Source organism: Poromitra crassiceps (genome assembly GCF_964638095.1).
Source record: "Poromitra crassiceps genome assembly, chromosome: 16".
NCBI classification, from domain to species: Eukaryota; Metazoa; Chordata; class Actinopteri; order Beryciformes; family Melamphaidae; genus Poromitra; species Poromitra crassiceps.
Window position 1 is genome coordinate 27,895,504 of NC_139645.1, and position 22,333 is coordinate 27,917,836.

General features: G+C 44.8%; 1 protein-coding gene across 1 annotated transcript in view; it reads left to right on the forward strand.

The window, feature by feature from the left end:
• The window catches only part of LOC310790957 (receptor-interacting serine/threonine-protein kinase 3-like), an 87,392-nt gene that overhangs the window by 26,381 nt on the left and 38,678 nt on the right, over positions 1–22,333 (forward strand). The window contains exons 5-8 of the mRNA XM_083652670.1: positions 2,949–3,088; positions 6,503–6,552; positions 10,521–10,676; positions 12,145–12,227. Of these exons, the coding sequence (XP_083508796.1) occupies positions 2,949–3,088; positions 6,503–6,552; positions 10,521–10,676; positions 12,145–12,227 (429 nt within the window). The remainder of the gene's footprint in view (positions 1–2,948; positions 3,089–6,502; positions 6,553–10,520; positions 10,677–12,144; positions 12,228–22,333) is intronic.

Sequence of the window (22,333 nt, forward strand, 5' to 3'; positions counted from 1 at the left end):
GTTACTGCTGCCACCTGATAGCTACACACATGTGAGTGAAGCATGGCATACTACATCCTGGTTGGATCATTGTATATCCACATCTGATGCACATGATTGTATAGATGAGGCTGAGATCTTATACGGTCTGGCTACAACAGATCATATGCCTGTCTCTATGTTCATAAATATCAAGGGTCTACCTGAGCTGGCCAGTAATGACAGACATGAACCAAGTGAGACACTGGACTGGGCTAAGCTTACAGAAGATGACCTGCAATATTATAAATCTTTGACTGATGGGCACTTAAGAAATATTGAGTTGCCTGTTGATGCAATTTTGTGTGGAAATATCAACTGTAAGGATGTAGGTCACAATAATGACTTGTGTACAATGTATGATCAAATTGTGAACTGTCTTAAGAATGGAAGCCAACCGCTGAGAAGAAAAGTGAAACAACATAATGTGAGACCAGGGTGGAATGATTATGTCCATGAATATCATGTAGAGGCTAAAGAAGCCTTCAGAAGTTGGGTTTTAGAAGGTAGACCTAGGCAAGGCCCAGTATGTGAGCACAAGATGCAGACAAATGCTAGATTAAAATATGCTGTACGCTTTATTAAAAGAAATGAGCAGGCCATGAGGGCTAACTCTATGGCCAAAAAGCTACAGAGAAATAATGTATTTGAGTTCTGGAAGGAAGTTAATAACGGCAAGATGCCACTGCCTTCTAGTATCGATGGCATTACTGAACCTGAAAATATTGCAGAGCTCTGGAGGAAACACTATGAGAACATTTTTAACTGTGTTAAGAGTGATGCGTTTAATATTGGTGAAATATCTCACAGTGATGGAGTAGCTATCAGGCCAGATGAAGTGTGTTACGCCATTGAGAAACTTAAAATGAACAAAGCCTGTGGACAGGATCAAATAACAGCGGAACACCTGAAATATGCTAGCCATAGTATTTCTGTGCTACTTGCTTTATGTTTTTCTGGTTTAATGATGCATGGAATACTGCCTGGATCAATGTTATCTGTCCTGCTGGTACCTGTAATCAAGAACAAGACTGGTAAATTAACTAGCATAGATAACTATAGGCCTATTGCACTTGCAAGCATACTATCCAAGGTACTAGAAATTATCCTTATGGATAGGCTTAAAGAATACATAGAATCCACAGATAATCAGTTTGGTTTTAAGAATAAACATGGCACTGACCTGTGTATCTATGCACTTAAGGAAATTGTCCACAAGTACAGAACATGTAACAGCACAATATTTATGTGTTTCCTTGATGCGTCAAAAGCTTTTGACCGTATCAACCATGGGAAACTGTTTGTTAAGCTACAGGAGCGTGGTGTCCCCTCATACTTAATCAGAATATTACAGTTCTGGTACTCTCACCAAACTATGCAAGCTAGGTGGGGGAAGAGTATGTCCACACCTTTTCATGTGTCCAATGGGGTGCGCCAGGGTGGAATTCTTTCCCCGCAACTCTTCAATCTATACATGGATGACTTATCTAAAGAATTAAAGGAGTGTAGAACTGGCTGCTTGGTGGGGGATAGCCTCATTAATCATATGATATATGCTGATGATCTGGTGGTACTGTCTCCGTACAGTGCTGGCCTACAGCAGCTACTCAGTGTATGCTCTAGATATGGCATGATGTATGACATCAAGTTTAACTCTAAAAAGAGTGTGGTGATGATTGCTCGAACCAAGGAGGACAGGAAGCTCATCTTTCCCTCATTCTCTCTGGCAGGTGAACTGCTAGATGTAGTGAGGAAAGTTAAATACCTGGGCCATGTGATAAGGGATGATCTCTGTGATGATGACGATGTGCAGCGTCAGTCTGCTAAACTGTATGGCCAAGCCAACATGCTGGCACGCAAATTTCACATGTGTACAAATGATGTTAAAGTAGCTTTGTTCAGAACGTACTGTACTCCACTATATACGGCCCACCTGTGGTGCAACTATAGTAGTAAGAAAATGAAAAAACTTAATGTGGCATATAATGATGCTTTCAGAATACTACTCAAACTCCCCAGGTGGAGCAGTGCAAGTGAAATGTTTGTGACTAGAAATGTACCTACTTTTCATGCTGTTTTGAGGAATTTTATGCATAGATTCATGTGTAGACTCACTGGATCTAAAAATAAAATTATTGTATCCCTAACTGACATATCACAGAGTGACACAAGGTACTTGTCTTGCTTCTGGAAGCACTGGACCCGCAGTCTATATGTTTTTTTAAAAATACACTGTTTGGTTTTATTTTTAGCATAGGTGTCTGTGCTGATGCTTTATCTGCATCTCTTTTAAATGTTTTTGTATTGCTTTTTATGTTTTGTATTGTTTTTTATGGACCAATGTGTCTGAAATAAAAGGTGATTGATTGATAGCCTATATACACGTGCACACACACACACACACACACACGCGCACACACACACACACACACACACACCGAGTGAATTTATGACATCACTGATGATGTCATCAGTGGGATTTATGACATCACTGATGATGATGTCATCAGTGGGATTTATGACATCACTGATGATGTCTTGTGGTTGCATCTGCTCAGTCTAGGATAGAGAATAAGATGATGAGTCATGAGACGCACGTCATAACAGATGTCACACTTGACTTATGTTGAGAGTTGATGGACAAGTGATATGAGGTAACGTGACTGGTCTCCATCTTGAAACTCGGTCGAGAGACCAACATTTCAATCATGAGAGACCAGTGGCAAAACAAGCAAGCTTTATTCACGAATAGCATGGCAACTAATTTTGGCGTAATAACTCCGTGGTAAGATGACCCTCTTCTCTCTCTTAGGTTAGACTGGTTTGATGACATACTGAGTTATGAGGTGGTGGCTGCACCCTCAGATGAAATGTTCATAGAAATAACTCTCTCTCTCTCTCTCTCTCTCTCTCTCTCTCTCTCTCTCTAGCTGACTGATTTTGGACTTGCCAGGTATACCAATACCATCATGTCCGAGGACAGCAAACATGTAGCAGGAACGCTAAGCTACATGCCACCGGAGGCCTTTGATCTACCTTTCTCCCCGACCCGCTCCTCAGATATCTACAGGTGAAGGAACAGCACGGATCAATGATACTTCTCAAGTCTGTTAACTGAGCACAACCAGCTCTGTAATGGGCTGGGTTTCCCCCCATGGACATTATCCCACAGACCCATATCCTGCCCGCCCACTAGCCACAGACACTGCACACTGCATGTAATCCATATATGACGTTACTCCATACGGGCGGCCACTGAATTCAAATTAATAATCTATATTCTCTAAAACAGATAAATATCATCAGTGTATATCATGCTAAGCTACATAACAGCAAACTACAGTGAACACTGTCTGCAAGTCATCCCGCGGACACTATCCTACTATCCTACCCCCCCCCCCCATTATATGTCACTTTAAAGGATTTTTACTTTGCACTTTATAATTTATACTTCATAATTTGAGATTGTTTTCTGTTTGTTCCATCTTCTGCTATTGATGTGATCGCTGTGCTGCATACTGCACTAAGAGAAATTCCTCATTTATAATCTGATTACTCACTACGGCTATTAAAATGAATCTTGAATCTCATTTGGTTTGAACCAGTAAAACTCTTTTTATAAGCATTTTACAAAATATCGATGGGAAAATAAATGGCGGATTAAAATCTCTGGTACAGTGCTGAAGCAGGAAGTAGGCGGCAGGAACTTTGCCTCTCTATTGTTTGGCTATTTCCCAGAAGGCTTTGCAGCTGCATAACTTTAGACAAGAGCCGCTTTCACACACAGATTGCGCAATATTGCAGTTCAGAAGACCCGCAAAGCCGGCAGCCTCGCCACAGAAATTGCTTTCATACAGAGCCAAGCAGCACCGCCACATTCCCGTCCTGGGGTGGTGTGCTTTCAGGTGACATCCACCCCTCCCGGATTGATATGAGGCGATGGGAGGCATTTCCACCCAGCTCCTCCTAGTAGCCCAAATGAATATTTTCATAGGTTAGTGTAGCCTAGGCCACTTTATGATGAACAAATTCATTCAACCAAACATGGCCGATGTACGCCAGCAGCTCTCAACGTGCAGCCGGTCGTTAACATCAAAGGATAAAACAGGAGTCTGATTGAGAGCTCACCTTAATATGCCCACAACGCAGAAAGTGTTGTCCACATGCAGCATGGTAACAAGGCTTTCAATATTCATCTGATCGACTTTATGGATCACAGAGGCACCATCATGTATTAGGTACAAGGCTAATTCTTATCTTTTGGCTCCAGTTTTTTGTAAAGCAAATTATTCCCATAAGTAGCCTAATTAGCGTCCGTTCTGAAAGCGCCCGCATGTCAAACAGCTGCAGTATGTTACTCGTCGTCGGGGGAGTAGTATAGGCTATAAATGCACATGAATACTATAGCGTTAGCAGTTTTTGTAAGGGAACGCACAACAGGCTAGACAGATTGCAGTTCTGGAGCTGGTTTCCCCAATTGGGATTGTTTTGAGGAGAGACGAACAGAGGGAATATCCTCAGACCAACTCACCACAGACAGATGCACGCCTGAGACGTCCTCTGAAGCTTATTATTATATCCATTGATTTTACCTACTAATGTCAACATCGTTTGAGCATAAATAGCCAAACCTACTTACTCATAGTGTAGGCACGGAGCATTCCTCCTGGCGCCCCTGTTGCAGTCATGATTGTATACTTTTTTTTAACGTTCACTTAGGCTATGATCTTGCTGTGTAAGGTGGTTTCCCCCGTAATAATTTTTATGAATGAGCTGACCATTCGCACCTCTGTTCCGTGTTGCCGCTCCTACGCTTTCAGATGGAGGCGGGTTGGAGGGTAATCCGGGGTTGTGACTAGGTCCACTGGCGGAATGAAAGGCGTAACACAATTATCCGCCAACCTGCTTTCACAACTTTCACATCGGAGGCGCGGATCACATCTTCCGTGTATTTGACCGCTTTCATGCCGGTGTGAAAGCGGCTAAGAAAACCATCAAATCTGGCTAAAAAGTTAGATAGAAATAATATCTATTTTGAACACAAAATGCAATTCTGGAATATTTGAATATTGGACAAAATAAAATGAAATTAAATGTAAACCCTAAGAGAAACACATATACATATGTGTATATGTATATATGTGGTGTATATTTACCCCTTGCAAATACAACGTGATTAGTGAAATGGGTAGATTGACCGTAACATGGTTGCACTGTGATATCCACTCCAACAAGACTTGCTTACTTGACGCCACTTTTTTAATAAAAACACATTTATGCAATGACTTTACATAATGTATATTTATGTTGCATCATTTAGCCTGTGCTGTGATGTGCAGGAGCAGCAGATAAAAGTGATAATACTAAGCCTGCCCTGAATGAGCCTTGTTCGTTATTGTGAAAGTTAGCAGCGTTAGCACAATACTGAGGGTTCCAAACAACATGTCTAAAGATCATGGAAGTGGATGGTATCAGGAATGTCACCGATAGTTACAGGTGAGCTTACAACCTTTATCTGAAGGTAGTAGAAGTATATGGATGCATCGGGACCACTGGGGGAACGAGCCAATGCAGGATTGCAGCCACACACCCTCTTGAGGCAGCGGAGCTGCTAGGCCCTGGACACTAAACTAAACTCAAACAAACAAACAGACTCTCTCTATTCAACAATTATCCACACTCCATAGGCCCAGCGTGGTGTGCAGACACTTTTATCAACTTTGGCTGGGAGGGGCCTAGGCACGAGAGATGGGCAGGCTGGATTTGGTGACGTCACTGATCAAGAGCTCAGCCAATAAAAAGAGAGGAAAATTTTAGTCTACAGCTGGCCTTTTTGCTTTTTTCGTTTGTATGGAACTGCATAGGTATGTGAGAAGAGATGAGGAATTACTCAGATTTACAGTAAATGTCAGGACTTTGACCTGGATTCCTCAAGAACACAGCTTATTTCCAATATATATTGATTTTCAGCAGAAAAAAGTGGAAAAAGTGTTGCATATCTCTTTAATGAGTAAAGGGCAGTTGTCAATTGACAAGTTCTCAATCAGAGAAAAAATGGAATAGAAAATGTTGACTTCCTGCCTGGGCTGGCACTCAAGCCACACCCAAATGAGGAATGCATCCTGTGATTGTGTAAATATTCTGGTAAAATCCATTCTTGTGTAGGAAAACACACCCATAAAGTAGTCCAGGAAGATTAAACAAATGCTCAGAATTATTTGGTCCAAGTTGGATGTAGTGTGTGTGTGTGTGTGTGTGTGTGTGTGAGAGTGTGTGTGTGTATGTATGCATGTATGGTATATGTATGTATGTATGTATGTATGCATGTATGTATGTATGTATGTATGTATGTGTGTACTGTATGTATGTATGTATGTATGTATGTATGTATGTATGTGTCTGTCTGTCTGTCTGTCTGTAGCTATATGGATGCAGATGGTGATTGTTGTGGTGTAATTCCTGTGTTCCTCCCTCTCTCTTTTAGCTATGGCATACTTCTGTGGTCCATTGTCATGGGGAAACAACCATATCCCGGTGAGTGATCATTCTGGTTATAGTGTACCACAGGGATGACGTATTTTTGTAGGCTTAACCACAAATTGCTGCCATTGTGGTTTGTCAGGCAAAAAGTCTATGGGGTTTTAGAATAGGGATTTCACTTAAAGTCCCTGGAAACCAAAATCCACAAAAACGTTCTAACTATGTTATTTAGGGTCTTATGTTAGTAATTTTGTGCCTCCGAAATTATTATACATTACTTTCAACCCAAAGCCTTAAAATCGCCACTTTTCTACAAGATTCTACAAAGTACTTCCTCATTGAAGACAGCAGTGCGCGAGGTGCTAAAACGCAGGAGCTTATGACGTCATAAGCTCTATATAACCTTTGTACACGCGCGCAATCCGCACCCACCTATGGCAAGTCCGTTCTTTGCCCCCAGTGACAGCGCTCCCTCGCTGTCCGTCTCCCTCCCACTCTGCCGTCTGCCAAGCGCTATGCTTGTGAGATTAGCAAGGTGTCGGGTTTCAGGCCATGTGCTTCTCTCTCTCTCTCTCTCTCTCTCTCTCTCTCTCTCTCTCTCTCTCTCTCTCTCTCTCTCGACTAGTGAGAGAGAGCGAGAGACACACAGGCTGGTGGCTCTCTCTCACACACACACACACACACACACACACACACACTCGCAAGTGCTGTGTAACTTGATCTCTTTCTCCGTTTCCCTCCCCCCTCTGTCTCGCGCTCTCTCTCTCTCGGAAAACCTGCTGCAGATGGGACACGCCCACACAGTCCGCGGGAGAAATACACTCTAAAAAATAATGATTTTCTCATGAGTTTTGCCAGACTGTCAAACCTAAATTTATATACTTTGCGACGTTCATCGTCGTTCAAATTTGGCTGGTGGCTTATTAACACATTCAGTGCCAGCGACGCCATATGGCGTCATTAGAAATTTACCGTAGAGTGCCAGCGACGCCAAATGGCGTCAATAACTCGATTTTTTTTTTTTGACGGGGGGGTGTCGATCTATGCCTCTTACATCGCCTCTTACAATATCAGAGGTATTGAATGTGTCTAACCTATTTTACAGAACCCTTAGGTGGCGACAGCGCTCTCCAGATGAGAGAACGTGGAGTGAAACACACAGAAGAAGTCCCCATGTCGTTGGGGAAAAGCAGGAAATCGCATCGCATCCGTCCGTATGCAGCTGCTTCATTGAAGCAACGTTTAGCTGTGCCCCTGCAGCAGCCAATCTGCTATCACAATTGATCACCTCGGTGTCCGCTGCAACAGCCTCCGTGTCCGCTTCAACACCCATTTGCATGATCAGCCGTGGATTTGTTATTATTCTCAACTTGAAGCATGGGAGCTGGTACACGCGGCTGTAAAAAAGCAGGATCTAGCGGACTTTTTCAGTGCTGAGCACAGGCAGAGAAAACAGCAGAGCAGAGAGACACTCCTCCCACAACGGGGGGGGGGAGGAGGAGGGGGGGAGGTGGGCACGCAGAGCCAAGTACACAACACAGACCCAGACAGCAGGACAGGGTTGGCAAACGCAAGCCAGAATATCCGATGCCCACCAGCAGCAAAAGATCAGCAAGAAGCTGCAACCAGCAGCGCATGCAGGCGCCAGCGCTGCTGGTTTCAGCTAAAAATATTATTCTTCCAAACAAAATTCCCTTGCCTTCACTGTTTTATTGAAGGAAATTATTTTTGAGGTGTGACTACATCAGAAAATTAGCTTCAGAGTCAGTGATGTGCTTGAAATGTTTAATTTCACAAAAGGCTCATTATCTCAGCTCGTAGAAAAAAAGCTCTGTTTTTCGTTCAATCAAGCTATCTTCTCCGGCTCATAACTAAAGAACGGAAAATGGGATCAATAAACTTTTTTTTGCAGGTGATAGAAGAGAGTCTCATCGTTATTTGTGCGTGTTCAGTGTTTACATAGTAATTATTAAAGAAATTATATGACTGTTTTAAAATGCATTGCGGCCTATGTGGCACAGCAAGCAACCTTTTGCCCAAGGGCCGTGGCACTTAAAGTGTTAACATAGGGTCCTGTGATGTGATGAACTCAAAATGCTAAATAATAAAGAAATATTTCTGGTTTCCAGGGACTTTAAATGCATAAAATAAGGTATGTGGTTAACAAAAGTTTATGGGAATGTGAATTTGGGTTCAGTAGGATAATCTACACGAACGTTAATCACCTTTATGCCTTTTGAAGCGTTTTCTAAAAAACACGTAAAAAACCCCATTTACGTTCCAAAATTCATAAAAGTTATTCACGTTTGTGAAGATTATCCTGCTGAACCCAAATTTGTGTTCCCAAACTTTTGTTAACCACAGACCTTATTTTATGCATTTAAGTGAAATCCCCATTCTCTCTCTAGCCACTAGACATGAACTCTCCCAGCACGCACAAAACGTTTTTTCAACGTTGATTTTTAGTTTAAATCTGGGTGATATTGGGTTTGAACGTCTAAGACCTAATTTCACCCTCTTTTCAACCGGGTAAAATGCGGTTACAACGTCAACATGTAAATTAACACAATTTGGTTAATCATATTGTTAAAACATTTGTTGCAGCTTGGAATAGAGACAATATTGATAGTGTGTGAATTGGCATTTGTCCATTTTATTGTGTAACTGAGAGTTGAAATGTGGTCTACACGAAAACTACATTTCAACGCATTTTATGTCACATGAAATATCATAAATATGGGACTATATAGGCTATGTGGTGCCAGCAAAAAGCTTTCAGGACACAACAATGGTTAATAGTTTAGCGCAATACTATAAAATAATGAATTGAGTTCCTGCAGCAATGTGCATGCGCAAGTACTTAATCGCTAGCTATACTAGCTGTGACTGACTAGACCAAAGCAGTGCGGAACAAGGTGCTCAGTCTGGGCACGCTATGTTCTTGTAACAGACTGTATACGAGGCTCTGTGTACCCCCTGAGTTTCTGGTGTTAAATGAAGTTAACCTCTGAAGCCTATAGATACACACACACAACATAATTTTAGTCTGTTACATAATATAATAGTCTCATACACATCACATAAAATAACTTGTCCTCACGATCGTTGAGCCTGTGGTATCGTACAATCGTGTAGTCTACAAGTTGTGTGCGACATAGAGTATATATGTGCCCGGCTCCCAAGATAATATAAGTAAATGTATAGCTCAGACCGTGGGAGAACGTGGTTTGAATCCCGTGTGCGGTGCTGCATTTTTTATTTAAGATCCTGGTGAAATATCATCTAAATGTGAACGTTTAATCAACGTCTGCAAATAGTCGGTGAAAAAACGTTCACTCTTGAAACTTTCTTGCGCGTTTTTTAAACGTCTTTTCAACCTAAAAATGCTCACTGAGGCTGGACTATGTCCATTGTATCAGGTCCGGGCATTCCCCGGAGGTACCCTTCCAGAGAAGAGGCATTGTTGTTTCCACAACGGGTACATCTCCAGAGAGTAGAGAGAGAGAGAGAGAGAGAGAGAGAGAGAGAGAGAGAGAGAGTGTGTGTGTGTGTGTGTGTGTGTGTGTGTGTGTGTGTGTGTGTGTGTGTGTGTGTGCGTGTGTGCGTGTGTGCGTGTGTGGCGGGGGTGACGTAGTGCTGCAGGAATCACAGTTTAACTTAAAAACACCTTCAATGCAGCCTGTTTAAAACGATACAGATCTGTGATAGTTTTAACCAGGCTAGATGTTCCAGGTAGCTTCTAAACAAGCTGCTCTGTGAGCGACACAGACGTAGCACTAGGGGCCTGCGTGGGTAAGGTCCATGTTGTGTCTGTGTACATACAGAACATCTGAGTGATGTCTGGATATCTTCAGGAGTTCACTGCGTGTGCCAATGCCATTGCTCAATCCTGAACTAGAGGAGTAGCATTTACTCTATTAGTTCAGGAGACTTTGAATATGTCTAAAGTGACTGTTTCTAGGATCAAATTAGTTGCCTTGTGGATACAGAAGCACTTCTTAACCCTCACTACTGTCCTCCAGATGCCAGGCCCAGCTTGGTGCTGCTGCTTGTCCAGAAGGGACACCGCCCCCCGCTGGCTGAGATCAACCAAGATCAGACTCCAGGGCTGAGGAGGCTGGTGGAGCTCATGAAGAGCTGCTGGGGGGAGATACCCACTGAAAGGCCCTCCTCCCTCGGTGAGGAAGCCCCTTCCAGCCTGCTGGAACTGAAGACCTAACCAGAGAATGGATTTGAGAAACAGAATAGAATAGAATAGAATGGAATGGAATAGAATATAAGTTTTTATTTCCTTAGTAGAAAGACATTGTGGTATCTCTAATATCTCTCTTTGATTATGGCAGTGGTTCCCAAACTTAGGGTCGCGACCCTAAGTGGGCTCACCTGGAATTGAAATAGTCGCCTGAAAAAAAAAATAAAAAAAAAATAACACCACACAATTTAATATTACCGAAGATGATTACAGTCACTTGCGATTTTATATATATTTTCGTTTTGAGTTTAAAGTGATAATCTCTAAGATTTCAGTTTTGTTCTCTTGGGTGACACTTATGGCGGTGGGTGGTAATTGCAGGTGCTTCACCTTCCACACTGAAGCTGCTTGATGCAGTATTTCACAGTGCTCTGTGTTTTATTACTGGTGAGGTTTCACACTCATCATTGTGTTTTACATGAAAAAGTGGGTTGGCCTCCTCTTACCGTTAGAAGAGATCACCATCGTATTTTATTTATTTATAAGGCCTTGTGTGGCAACCTTCCATTGTATTTGAATTGGCTTTTAAATGTCAGTGCTTCAGGATATATCAGACACATTAGATTTGTCATTCCACATATGAATACTGAGTCAGGAAAGACCGCGTTCACTTGTTATGCTCCTGATAGATGGAACCAGCATCAGGACTCACTCAAACTGGACCGACTGCTCTACACAGAGATGTTCAAAGCGGTACTTGAGAATGCATTGGATAGGAATTGCAACTGTTCTTCGTAGTCTTCTTATTTGTCGGCATCTGTAATTTTTATTGTTTTATATGTAGCGTAATTTTGTAATTGTTGTCTTATGTTCTTCTCCTTGAAAAAGAGAGCTTGCTCACAAATTAATTGGCCCTGTATAAATAAAGATTAAATAAATAAAACATAAATAAATAGAATAGAATAGGCAGCCTCTGCTTGCATGAACTGATCAAAACAACTTTTATATAATTTACAGACTGTAAATAATGTGAGAATGAGAATGAATAACATTGTAATACTGACATTAAAGGCCGGCTTTACCGTGGGGAATATGAATATATATTAATTCTTAAAAAATCTTAAATTTCGAATCCGTTGAAATTTTTGAAATTGCTTGTTCACCGCCAGAGAAAAAAATAAATGAAAAAAATAAATAAAAAAATAAAAATTTTTCAACGGATTCGAAATTTAAGATTTTTTAAGAATTAATATATATTCATATTCCCCACGGTAAAGCCGGCCTTTAAGCGATTTAGCTCTAAGCTGCTTTTTACTGGCTATCTACTTTTCTAAACAGAATGAGAACAGGTTTGAGAATTAGCAGGACATTAAGAACAAAATTCAGAATTATTGTTAGAAGAATCCAAAATCTGGCTTGGTATGAAATCTTCTCTCTTGCTCTGTTGTTTGCAGACTGCACAGATGTGACAGAGGAGCTCTTTAAGAAGGCCAAGCCAGGAATTAACAACGCCGTCCATCAAGTGCTGACAAGACTGGTAATGATCCACTCAAAATGCTGCTTTGAATATTTCTCTTCAACAGAAATATTCAACATGACATCTTTCAAGAGTCATTTTCAAGATTCATGATTCATTTGAATATAGTGATTAATCAGATTTGACTTAGTGCAAGTATGCAGTGCAGCAGAAAATGGAGCAAAACCGAAAACAATCTCAAATTATTATATATTATTCACCTTATGTTCCAACACAGGGGGTCAGCCAGTTACTTCCTATTGTGTTGACACTTCCTATGGCAGTACAGTACTAGTGAACAGGTAAAACGGATGGTTACGATGTAACCCATGTTTCCTGAGGGAGACTTCTCTCCCTCATGAATTCCATTCATGATGAGATTATCTGATCCAGCGCAGGTGTCGTGGATTACTCTTTAAGACACTAACTAGCACCACCTGGGTGCAATTGCACCTGCACGCTGATTGGCTGGACTCGGCTATATAATCTACTCTCAGGTGCGGTGCCCTTGCTTAATGTGATTGGAAGCCTGTTTCAGAGCGCTTCTTGCAGGGAGAGAAGTCTCCCTCAGGAAACCTGGGTTACATCGTAACCATCCGTTTCCTATCAGCGACTTCTCTCCCTCATGAATTCCATTCATGATGAGATTCCTCTGTAAGACACACCGTGAGGAAACCATGCAGACGTATCTGCCCCTCTGGCAGCCTGAAGTGGCCATTGCACTTGAATGAGACGCACCACCACCAGAGCTTCCTCTGTGCACAAACAATGACAAATATTCCATATGCACACACCCCTAGCCCAGGCACCAGGGCTTAGCGGACCTCGCCAATGCTAAGGTGATCTGTAATTGGGTGGAGAGCAAGGTAAGAAGGCTTGCTTCACAGAAGACCTCCCTCAGGAGCCTGGTATGTTCTCGTAAGAGTCATGACCCCAGAGGCATTAGTGACTTAGTAATTCATCACTAAGGAATCTTTGAGGAGGGTGAAAGGCTGCAGCTCCATAGACTGACTGACACAGGACTCAGATTAGGCCTTAGGGTGGAATGTAGGGCACGGGCACAGCACCACCCCAGCATCACCCAGCAGTAAGCAGCAAGTCCTGCACTGAAGGGCATGGAGCTTACGACTCCTCTTTTCCTTCTTTGGTCAATACAATGGCGTTGCCCTTGTCGATACAATGGCATTGGTCCCACGAGAGCTAGCGCAGCCCATATACCTGCAGATCCCTCTGAAGGCAGATCCAAGCTTGGGAGGCAACGCCACCCTGAGCGTGCCTCCAAAAAATGTGGGCACCAGTGCGCTGTGGATACCATCGACCCCAAGAGGCAGAGGCACCATCCTCCAAATTAAACTGGGACAACCAAAGCCTGAAGGCGGCTTGTCTTCCCTTTTTTTCCCTCTTTGTCTCTTGAGTCAGGGAAAAATTCATGCTCCACCCCATAAGCTTGTCGGATTGTATGAGAGAGCCCAGTCTTGGTGATTGCCAACACAGTCTCACAGAAAATTGTAAAATAGCAACGTTTTGGACCAACATTGCTATGTTACAATTTCGGCTCCAAAATTGTAAAATGGTAACGTTCTGAGATTTTAGGGTTAGGGTTAGGGTAGGGGGAGGGGTTAGAAATGGAAAATCTCCATAAACCTCGCCAAAACCACACCCACCCCTGTAGAAACGTACGTTACCATTTTACAATTTCGGAGCCTAAATTGTAACATGGCAACGTTGCTATTTTACAATTTTCTTTTAGATCGGGTTGGGGTGACGGGTTGCTCAAGACAGCTTGCTCTGTAACCAATGGAGGGAGTCTGTTGCCCTGCGGGCATATGTCCAATGGAGCACTGTCAGGGCTCTGACAGGCACCACGACCGACACAGCGCTGCCTCACCATCCTGGGGAGGGTGAAAGGGCGCAGCTCAATAACCGAACGGTGTGGCCCCTGGACCAGACTTTAGGGTGGAGCACAGGCAATACGCACCAACAGTCCTCCTCTGCCGAGGCATGGAGCACTGAGCAGTGAGCACATGGTCATAAGAGCCAGGGGCACAATGTGCAGCTGTGGAACCCATCGGCCCCCAAGGGGGGGAGGCACCCTCTCCAGGTCACCCTGGCCATAAATGAACCAGGACAAGCAAGCTTGAAGGCGGCTTGTCCTCCAAGAATTAAGGAAGTTCCCATTCTGACATCCCCGTATGTATGGATTGTATCCACAAACCAATGAGAGAGCCCTGCCTTGGAGACTGGTTTCCCAAGGCAGCTCGGTCTGTAATGGACTGAGTCCGTTGCCCTGCGGACACGTGTCCAGTGGAACTGCACTGTCAGGGCCCAATGGCTACAAGTGACTGCCCACTCCAGCCCTGCTTCACCATCCTGGAGAGGGTGGAAGGGCCAAACTGACAGACTGACTGGTTTGAGCCTTGGACCAGACCTAAAGCCGGGAGCAGGCAATACGCTGTTCTGAAGGGCCAGGACCAGGAGCACTGTGGTGCACATTCAAAAGAGCCAAGGGCCAGGGGCACAATGCACCAACTGTACATTGGACGTAGCCTGATCGAAAACCAATCTGACGTCATCACGCTGCGATGCTGTGTGATACCGGTGTTTTTCAGCTCTGTTCACTACCACTTACTTTGCCAATTCCTCGCCTACCTTTTGCTATCTGCCTGCGATACCCACATCGCTATTCAATAACTCTTCCCTCTCAATCTGCAGACGTCTTACCATCGACTTTCGACTTAAACTTTAAACAACCGTTCTATCGCTAAATGTTAGCCTAGCCACCTGCTAGCAGCTAACGCTAACCTTCTTATGATGCCCTCGCTTTCCCTCCTGGATAATCAACATGCTACGGGTCTATATACGACGACGCTTAGTGGATCCATGGAATCACGCTCATTTCCTTTGGATGATGTAGTTTTCTTCAAGTTGCCTGACGCTACTTCAACACCAGCTCCCTCAGCATCTCGGGTCATGTCCATCGCCCAACAATTAACTACAGCAGCCGAGCGACTACCTACGCTACCAGCTTCTGTTCCCACTAAGGCCCTGGGCCCCTGGTCATCACAACGGCGTGAGCTGCTACTCGCCGCAGCCTGCCAGGCACTACGAGCTCCTGACATGGCTAACGTTAGCCATCCCCCTGCTGAACCGGGTAGGATCGATCCAACTCTTACTAACACTATCCACTCCCTCTTAGATATGATTAAACTACTAGATAACCGTGTCTCCCAACTAGAGAACGATAAACGCCAGCCACTTAATGATAGTCTTGTTACACTTAACCTGACTGGCTTTCCTGATAATTTACAGTGTACCCCAGCAGCTGATGTGCACTGTGAATTAAGCGAGGACTCTAGCTGGGATCCAGCTGGTGCCCTCGTTAATGCTAACCCACAGCACGAGCACAACAACCCAACCCCACAGTCTGTGGATGATGGGTTTACAGTTGTTTCACGTCACCATAACGTTAACCGTTCACAGCCCGCTGCTGTGCAGCCCGTTTCTCAACAAGCCACTCCGGTTGAGACTCGGAATAGATTCACACTGCTTGCTAACTCTCCTGTCCAGCATGCTGTGTCGTCCCCTCCGCCCGATAATATTAAACCCTCTATTCTATTAATTGGCGACTCTATAACCCGCAATATCAAGCTAACACACCAGACAAAATAGTTGGTTTACCCAGGGCCAGAATACCCGACATTGAAGCTACTCTTAGGGTGCTAACAAATAGCCAGAGACAGACAATTACCCAGGCTACTCATGATAACATCATATTACATGTTGGCACCAACAATGCTAGGTTTAAACACTCAGAAGTCACAAAGCACAGTATATAACCATCAACCTATATAAGATGGATGCCATTTCAGCTCCCGTTTAGTGAAGCCGCTGCATGTTAGATCGCCGCCCTGACGGCTGAATCCAGTATTAGGTCACAAGGCCCGCCTCCCCATGTTAGTGGATGGGAAAATCACAACCGAAATAATCACAGTATACGTCAGATAATTTTTTTCCAAAGGTGGTTTGTATCATTTTAGATAGTCATTATCATGCTAATGCCTGTGCAAGTGGTCATTTTTCTGATCAGTTTGTTTTTAAGTAGTTATTTGACATAAAAAGGGATAAAAATGGATGATTGACAGCTGTGGCAGCCAGTCTCAAGCCGTCATTGGCTGGACAGGCTGTTCACATTATAGATCTATCATCATAGACAACACACACGGCTTCATCTGTTATCTAACGCTGCCTGGAGGTCGGGTGGCTCATGGTTGGCTGTGCTGGCTACCAGACATCAATGGACCCCAATAAAAAGAACATTGTTTTGAGGAATGAAAACAAATGTTTTGTGCGCGAGGAATTAACGTTGGTTGGGGACTGAAGTAAGTTCAGAAAATATGTGTTTTATGAGTTACTCCAGCTACGTTATAGTTAGGCTACACAATGGTTTTAACATGCAGGCTAGCTGCTTGCGCTAGTGGCTGTTTTTCATATTACTATAACTTAACAACCGATAACGATAGCTGGAATAACACAATAATAGACACATGTTTTCAGAACTGACCAGGTTGTCCAACTGACAGGAAATGTGTTTTATAACGTTAACTCCCGTCCCGGGTATAAGATGAGATGAGGCCTAGCGTTAGTAGTACACAAGCACCATTAGCTCATCGCTAACGGGTTAGCATGACATACAAACAGACGTTTTATTTTTTGTAGGCTATTAAAGCAACAAACGTTTTATATGCATATCTGGGGGAAATGCTTTGACTGTGGGGATGTTCATTCTTCACAAGCTCCTCTCTTAGTAACGATATACCAGGCAATAGGCCAGGCAGCCTGGCTCACGCACTCACTGGGCTAACGTTAGGTTGGGCTGCCCACACTGTACCGGGGCCTCACGGTTAAATTTGTTAAACCAAGATTTGCGGCAAAAGAAATGTAATCATAAAGTTAATCAAAATGCCACGGAAACATTAGGCTAATCAACACAGAGCTGTTCATCCGATAATTTCCCCCAGTGAGAGGTTGAGTGAGAGCCAAGCAGCCTGGCTCCTCTTAGCTTTAGTCAACACAGCAATCCCCCCAGCGGCCCGGGCTGAGAGCACTCAGCAGTCAGCAGCAGCCCAGAGGTCTGAAATCTCCGACAACCAAAATCAGATTTTCGTACAGGTGTTATTTTGATAAACTGATCTCATAGTGGGACTCTTCCTGGTTACTTTTGGCGAGACAAAAAATATTACAACTTAAAGTGTTATATTTACAGAGCTAGACTGTGTATAAATACACAACGCACTGTGCGCATTCTAGAAACAGCAGCTCTACATAAGAAAGTTCAGAGGGGCGTGGAGCTCTCACAAGTTCTCAATCAAGGGCGCTACTGCGCAGACTCTGGTTCAGTGATCTGGCCGGATTTTGGCTTCAATAAAACATACAGGGAAGAGATAGGAACGCTCTCTCCATTCATATTATATCTCAATGTATATAACCAGGACCTGTGCTTTTGCTAGTGAAGTATAAAATCATGTATAAGAGGAGGGTCAAAGTTCAAATGAATCCGCCTTATGCTTTCTTTCAATCATATGTTTATTGAACAAATAGAGCACAAGGAAAAACATCTTCTCTGCAGACAAAGATGGAGAGCTGATGGAGAGAGATGGAAGCTCTCCGGCTTACAGGGTGCCATTCTAGTCTTATAGCTGGAATGACGTATGCCTAGCATTCTACTTTAAATCAAATTAGGTAAAGAACTGACCATCCTTTCTCTCCCAACATATGAGCTGGACACTGCATGTCCCATTACGTCCGTGCACGTCCAATTTGTATAGGTTTGTGTCACAGGTCGTTACATGTGGTTATCCCTGATTATTATTGGTATGACGTAGCAAAAGGTTGTCATCCAGGAAGTGGGAGTGGCTTAGAGATAGTTTATACTGTATGATGTGGTATCTCAGGTGCACACCCCCTCTCTCTGCCATTCTCCTCTGCCAGTGTGATCACGGAAGCTATATTCTCTCTGTCGCACCTGTTTCCTAGTTTTCTCTTAATCCCCCTGTTTTGAGATATTTTTGTTCAGCATCAAAGCCAATACACAGAGGCTAACCCTGACTAGCCTCCATACCCCAGCTTGAGCTGGCCAAGTGACGCTATCTGCACAGCCCTACCTGCAGTATGGGCTGAGCGGCACGCTAGGTGAGTCCACTCCGTATTTTCATACCTTCCTAAGTGACAACCTTTTGCTCAGTTGGTTCTATTGTTGTTGTAGCGGGTCTGGTTCAGTTAGACACGAGCCTGATCCTATTTTGAGAACCGGACCCCCTTACAAGTGGGGTACTCGCCCGAAATATGAATCGTTTTGTGATTGTTTGCTAACTTTAGCAGCTAACAGCAGCTAGTGTGTTTGCTAAAGCGCAGCTGAGCTGACGAGGTGGTTGCGCCTCGCTCATTAAGTAGTAAGTTCATGCACAAGAACGGAATGTTATACCACGAGTGTTTATTTACTTTTGCCGTCCCATTAACTCCAGCGCGTTGCACAGCTGTGTGTGTGCCTTGTGGAAATTGTATCGAGCGAGGGCAGGTGTGCAGTGCCGCTAAATGTGCTGCTACAAGTGCTGGTACATGATTGTGGCTAGGGGGTTTCCACAAATGAACGCATGAGTGATTAGTAATCAATTGGATTGGATTAAAAACATTTTGGATATTTGGAATAATTAATAAAAAAAAACAAATCTGCTGTTTTGTGATTTGTATGTTTCTGATAGATTAGCATAGGGCTATTGTTGGGCCAAGCGTTAGTTGATTGGTGTGACAATAGTGAGTTTAGTTTGGAGGTCTCTGGTTAATTAGAGGGAGGCTTCAGGGTTATATTTAGCCTGTTAAAACATTTTGCACGGCCAGGCTGTTAGGCATTTAGTTAGCGGAGCGCAGCGCTTGGGGGCAGACTAGTTGTCCTCTGCCATAAGCCTAGTTAATCAGAGAACTCTTGTAGCATGATAATAGGTTAGGGAATTGTTAGATTAGATAAATAAATGAGTGTTGCTGTGTCTCTGTGGTTGGGTAGATGTGTGTTGGGCGGTAGGTATGAGATTTGAGTGTTAGTGGCTGCTGCTTTGTGTTGTGCGCTGTTGAGGGCGGTAGTGGTAAGTTGTCTGTTTTGGAATAGTGGCGTGTGCGGAGTGTGACGTCATTGAGAGCAGGACGCTTAGACACGTCTTGGAAAAACAGGCTGGCATAGGTAGCGTAGCGCTATTTTCTGATAGTATCGTAACATGGCGGACGTACGTCACGACCAAGACGCGTTCAGCAGGTTGACAGTGGAGCAGCTGAAAGAAGTTGATGGCGCGGAGGAGGTAAGGTTAACACCAGAGATGACAAAGAAGGAGATACAGAATCAGAATCAGAATCAGAATCAGCTATCATTTATTCACCATTATGTTATGTAACATATAGGAACTTGTTTTGGCATTAAAGTGCTTAAACTTTTTTCACATAAAAGGGACAGTGCAAAACGAGGCAAATACAGTGGAACAACAGGACAAGAAAGTGCAATATTTGGTGATCATACAGGTATGGGCAGTGCAAATATTTGGATAGGGGTGCAGGCCCGAGGCAGCTCCCCTTGGGGGGGGGGGGAACCGGGGGATACCTGACTGGTTTACGAGACGTGCTGCTGAGGGGAAGAAGCTGAGTCTGTGACGGTTTTTTAGAGTCACTGGCAGGCGTAGCCGCCTGCCGTGAGGAAGCATGGAGAAGAGGGCGTGACCCGGGTGGGATGGGTCAGCCATAATCTTTCTGGCCCTCTTCAAGGCCCTGGTGTCATGTAGGGACTCAAGAGAGGGGAGGGGGCAGCCGATCACCTTCTCCGCTGATCGAATCACCCGCTGCAGCTTGGTCTTGTCCTTGACCGTAGCCGCAGGGAACCAGGTGATGATGGAGAAGGTGAGGATGGACTCAATGATGGAGGTGTAAAACTGAGTCAGCATAGACCTCGGCAGCCGGAACTTTTTTAGCTGCCACAGGAAGTACATCCTCTTCCGGGCCTTCTTCATGAGAGCGTCGATGTTCAGCTCCCACTTCAGGTCCCGGGAGATCGTCATGCCAAGGAAGCGGCAAGACTCAACAGAGGCCACTGGGGTGCCTCCCAAGTTGAGCGGGGGGGGAGGAGCTGCCTTCCGCCTGAAGTCAACTACCATCTCCACTGTTTTGAGAGCATTGAGGGCCAGTTTGTTGTCTTTACACCAGCTCTCTAGCCGCGTGATCTCCCTCCTGTAGGCGGACTCATCCCCATTGGAGATGAGGCCTACCAAGGTGGTATCGTCTGCAAACTTCAGGAGCTTGACCGACGAGTGGAGGGAGATGCAGCTGTTGGTGTACAGGGAGAATAGTAGGGCAGACAGAACGCAGCCCTGCGGGGAGCCAGTGCTGATTAACTTTAAAAGGGAGATGAATTTCCCTAGCTTCACCCGCTGTGACCTGTTGGTTAGAAAATCCGTGATCCACCTGCGGGTAGAGGCCGGCACCCGCAGCAGGGACAGCTGGCGTTCTAAGATGTGTGGTAAGATCGTGTTGAATGCCGAGCCGAAGTCTACAAACGGGATACTGGCGTAGGTGCCTGCATGGTCCAGATGTTGCAGGACAAAGATTGCAATTATGGCAGATTTGGAGCTAAAGGAGATTTGGGAGGAGCAGAAAGAATTGAAGAAGGAAGAGAGAGAATGGGCAGAGCGAGAGAGAAAGAAAGAGAGAGAATGGCAGAGCGAGAAAAAGAGAGGCTCTTGCAGCAAGAAAGGGAAGAGAAGGATAGACAGCTGCATTTGGAAAGGCTAGAGAAAGACCGCATTGAAGCTAGGGAGAGAGAGGATAGGGACCGTGTTGAAGCAGAGAAGGACCGTGAGCTACAAAAGGAGCTAGCCGAACTGGAATGGTAAAAGGCGTTGGACGTGGAACAAGTTTCACGGAGGTTCGAGATTGGTCGAGCCCGGAGCGGGATGCCAAAATTTGATGAGAATGCGGTAGATGTATTCTTTGAGATGTTTGAGGTGGTGGCAGCAGAATCAAAATGGCCGTCAGAGAAGTGGCCTCTGTTAGTGCAAAGTGTCCTAGAGGGCAAAGCTCAGAGAGCAGTGGCTGCTCTTGACATGCGCACAGGCTTGAATTATGAACAATTGAAGAAAGCTGTGCTGGAGGTATACGGTTGCGTGCCGGAGGCGTATCGTCGCCAGTTCCGTGAGTTAAAGCGTCACAGAGATGAGTCCTATCTGGATTTATGGCGTAAACAGGAAATCCAGTTTGACCGCTGGATTAATGCGTGTAAGGCTAATGATTTCGTGACGCTGAGGGATTTGTTACTTTTGGAGCAGTTTAAGCTTAGTGTCCCTTGGGAGCTGGAGATCTATCTCAATGAGCGAGAGCTGGTGAGTTCGCCGCGTGCAGCAGAGCTGGCGGACGGCTATGAGGTGGCTCATGGCGGACGCTCAGGTGGGATCATAGGGAGAAAGCGTCCCTTCGATGAGCCGCAGGATGTCATGCTGCAGGTAGGAAGGCCGCCTGATACACCCCGCGAGGGGGTGGTGGGCCTCGCAGAGGACCCCCGCCGTTCAGGCCCGGTGGTCCTTTCCAACCATTTGGGCCTCCCAGGGGACCTCCGCAGGCCAGGCCGGGTGGCCCATTCCTGTCTTTTAGACGGTGTCCTGCGGATGTCAGTGAGATCTGGTGTTACCGATGTAACAAGCTGGGACACAAAAGGACCAATGTCCGAGTGGGAAGCCTGTGGGGTTAGTGGCACTGAGGCAGGATGGGGTGAGTATCCTACTGAGTTGTCCACAGGGGTTCATCTCCCATGGTACAGTGGCATACACAGAGGAGTGCCATGTTAGGGGTGGCCCAGAGGCACCAGTAATTATACTCAGAGACACGGGAGCAATGTAGAGTGAAGAGGGGGTTGAGGTTGAAGTGAGTGGAGAGCCCTCTGTTCAGGTTGGGCCTGAGTCGGTACTCCTAAATCGTCAGACCGTGGTGGAGGAGCAGCAGAGGGATCCGTCCCTGGGTCAGGCGATTGCGGAGGCGACTAGCGCTCGAGAGGCAGAGCAGGTTGCAGTCGGTTATTTTATGAGGGATGGCATGCTCTTCAG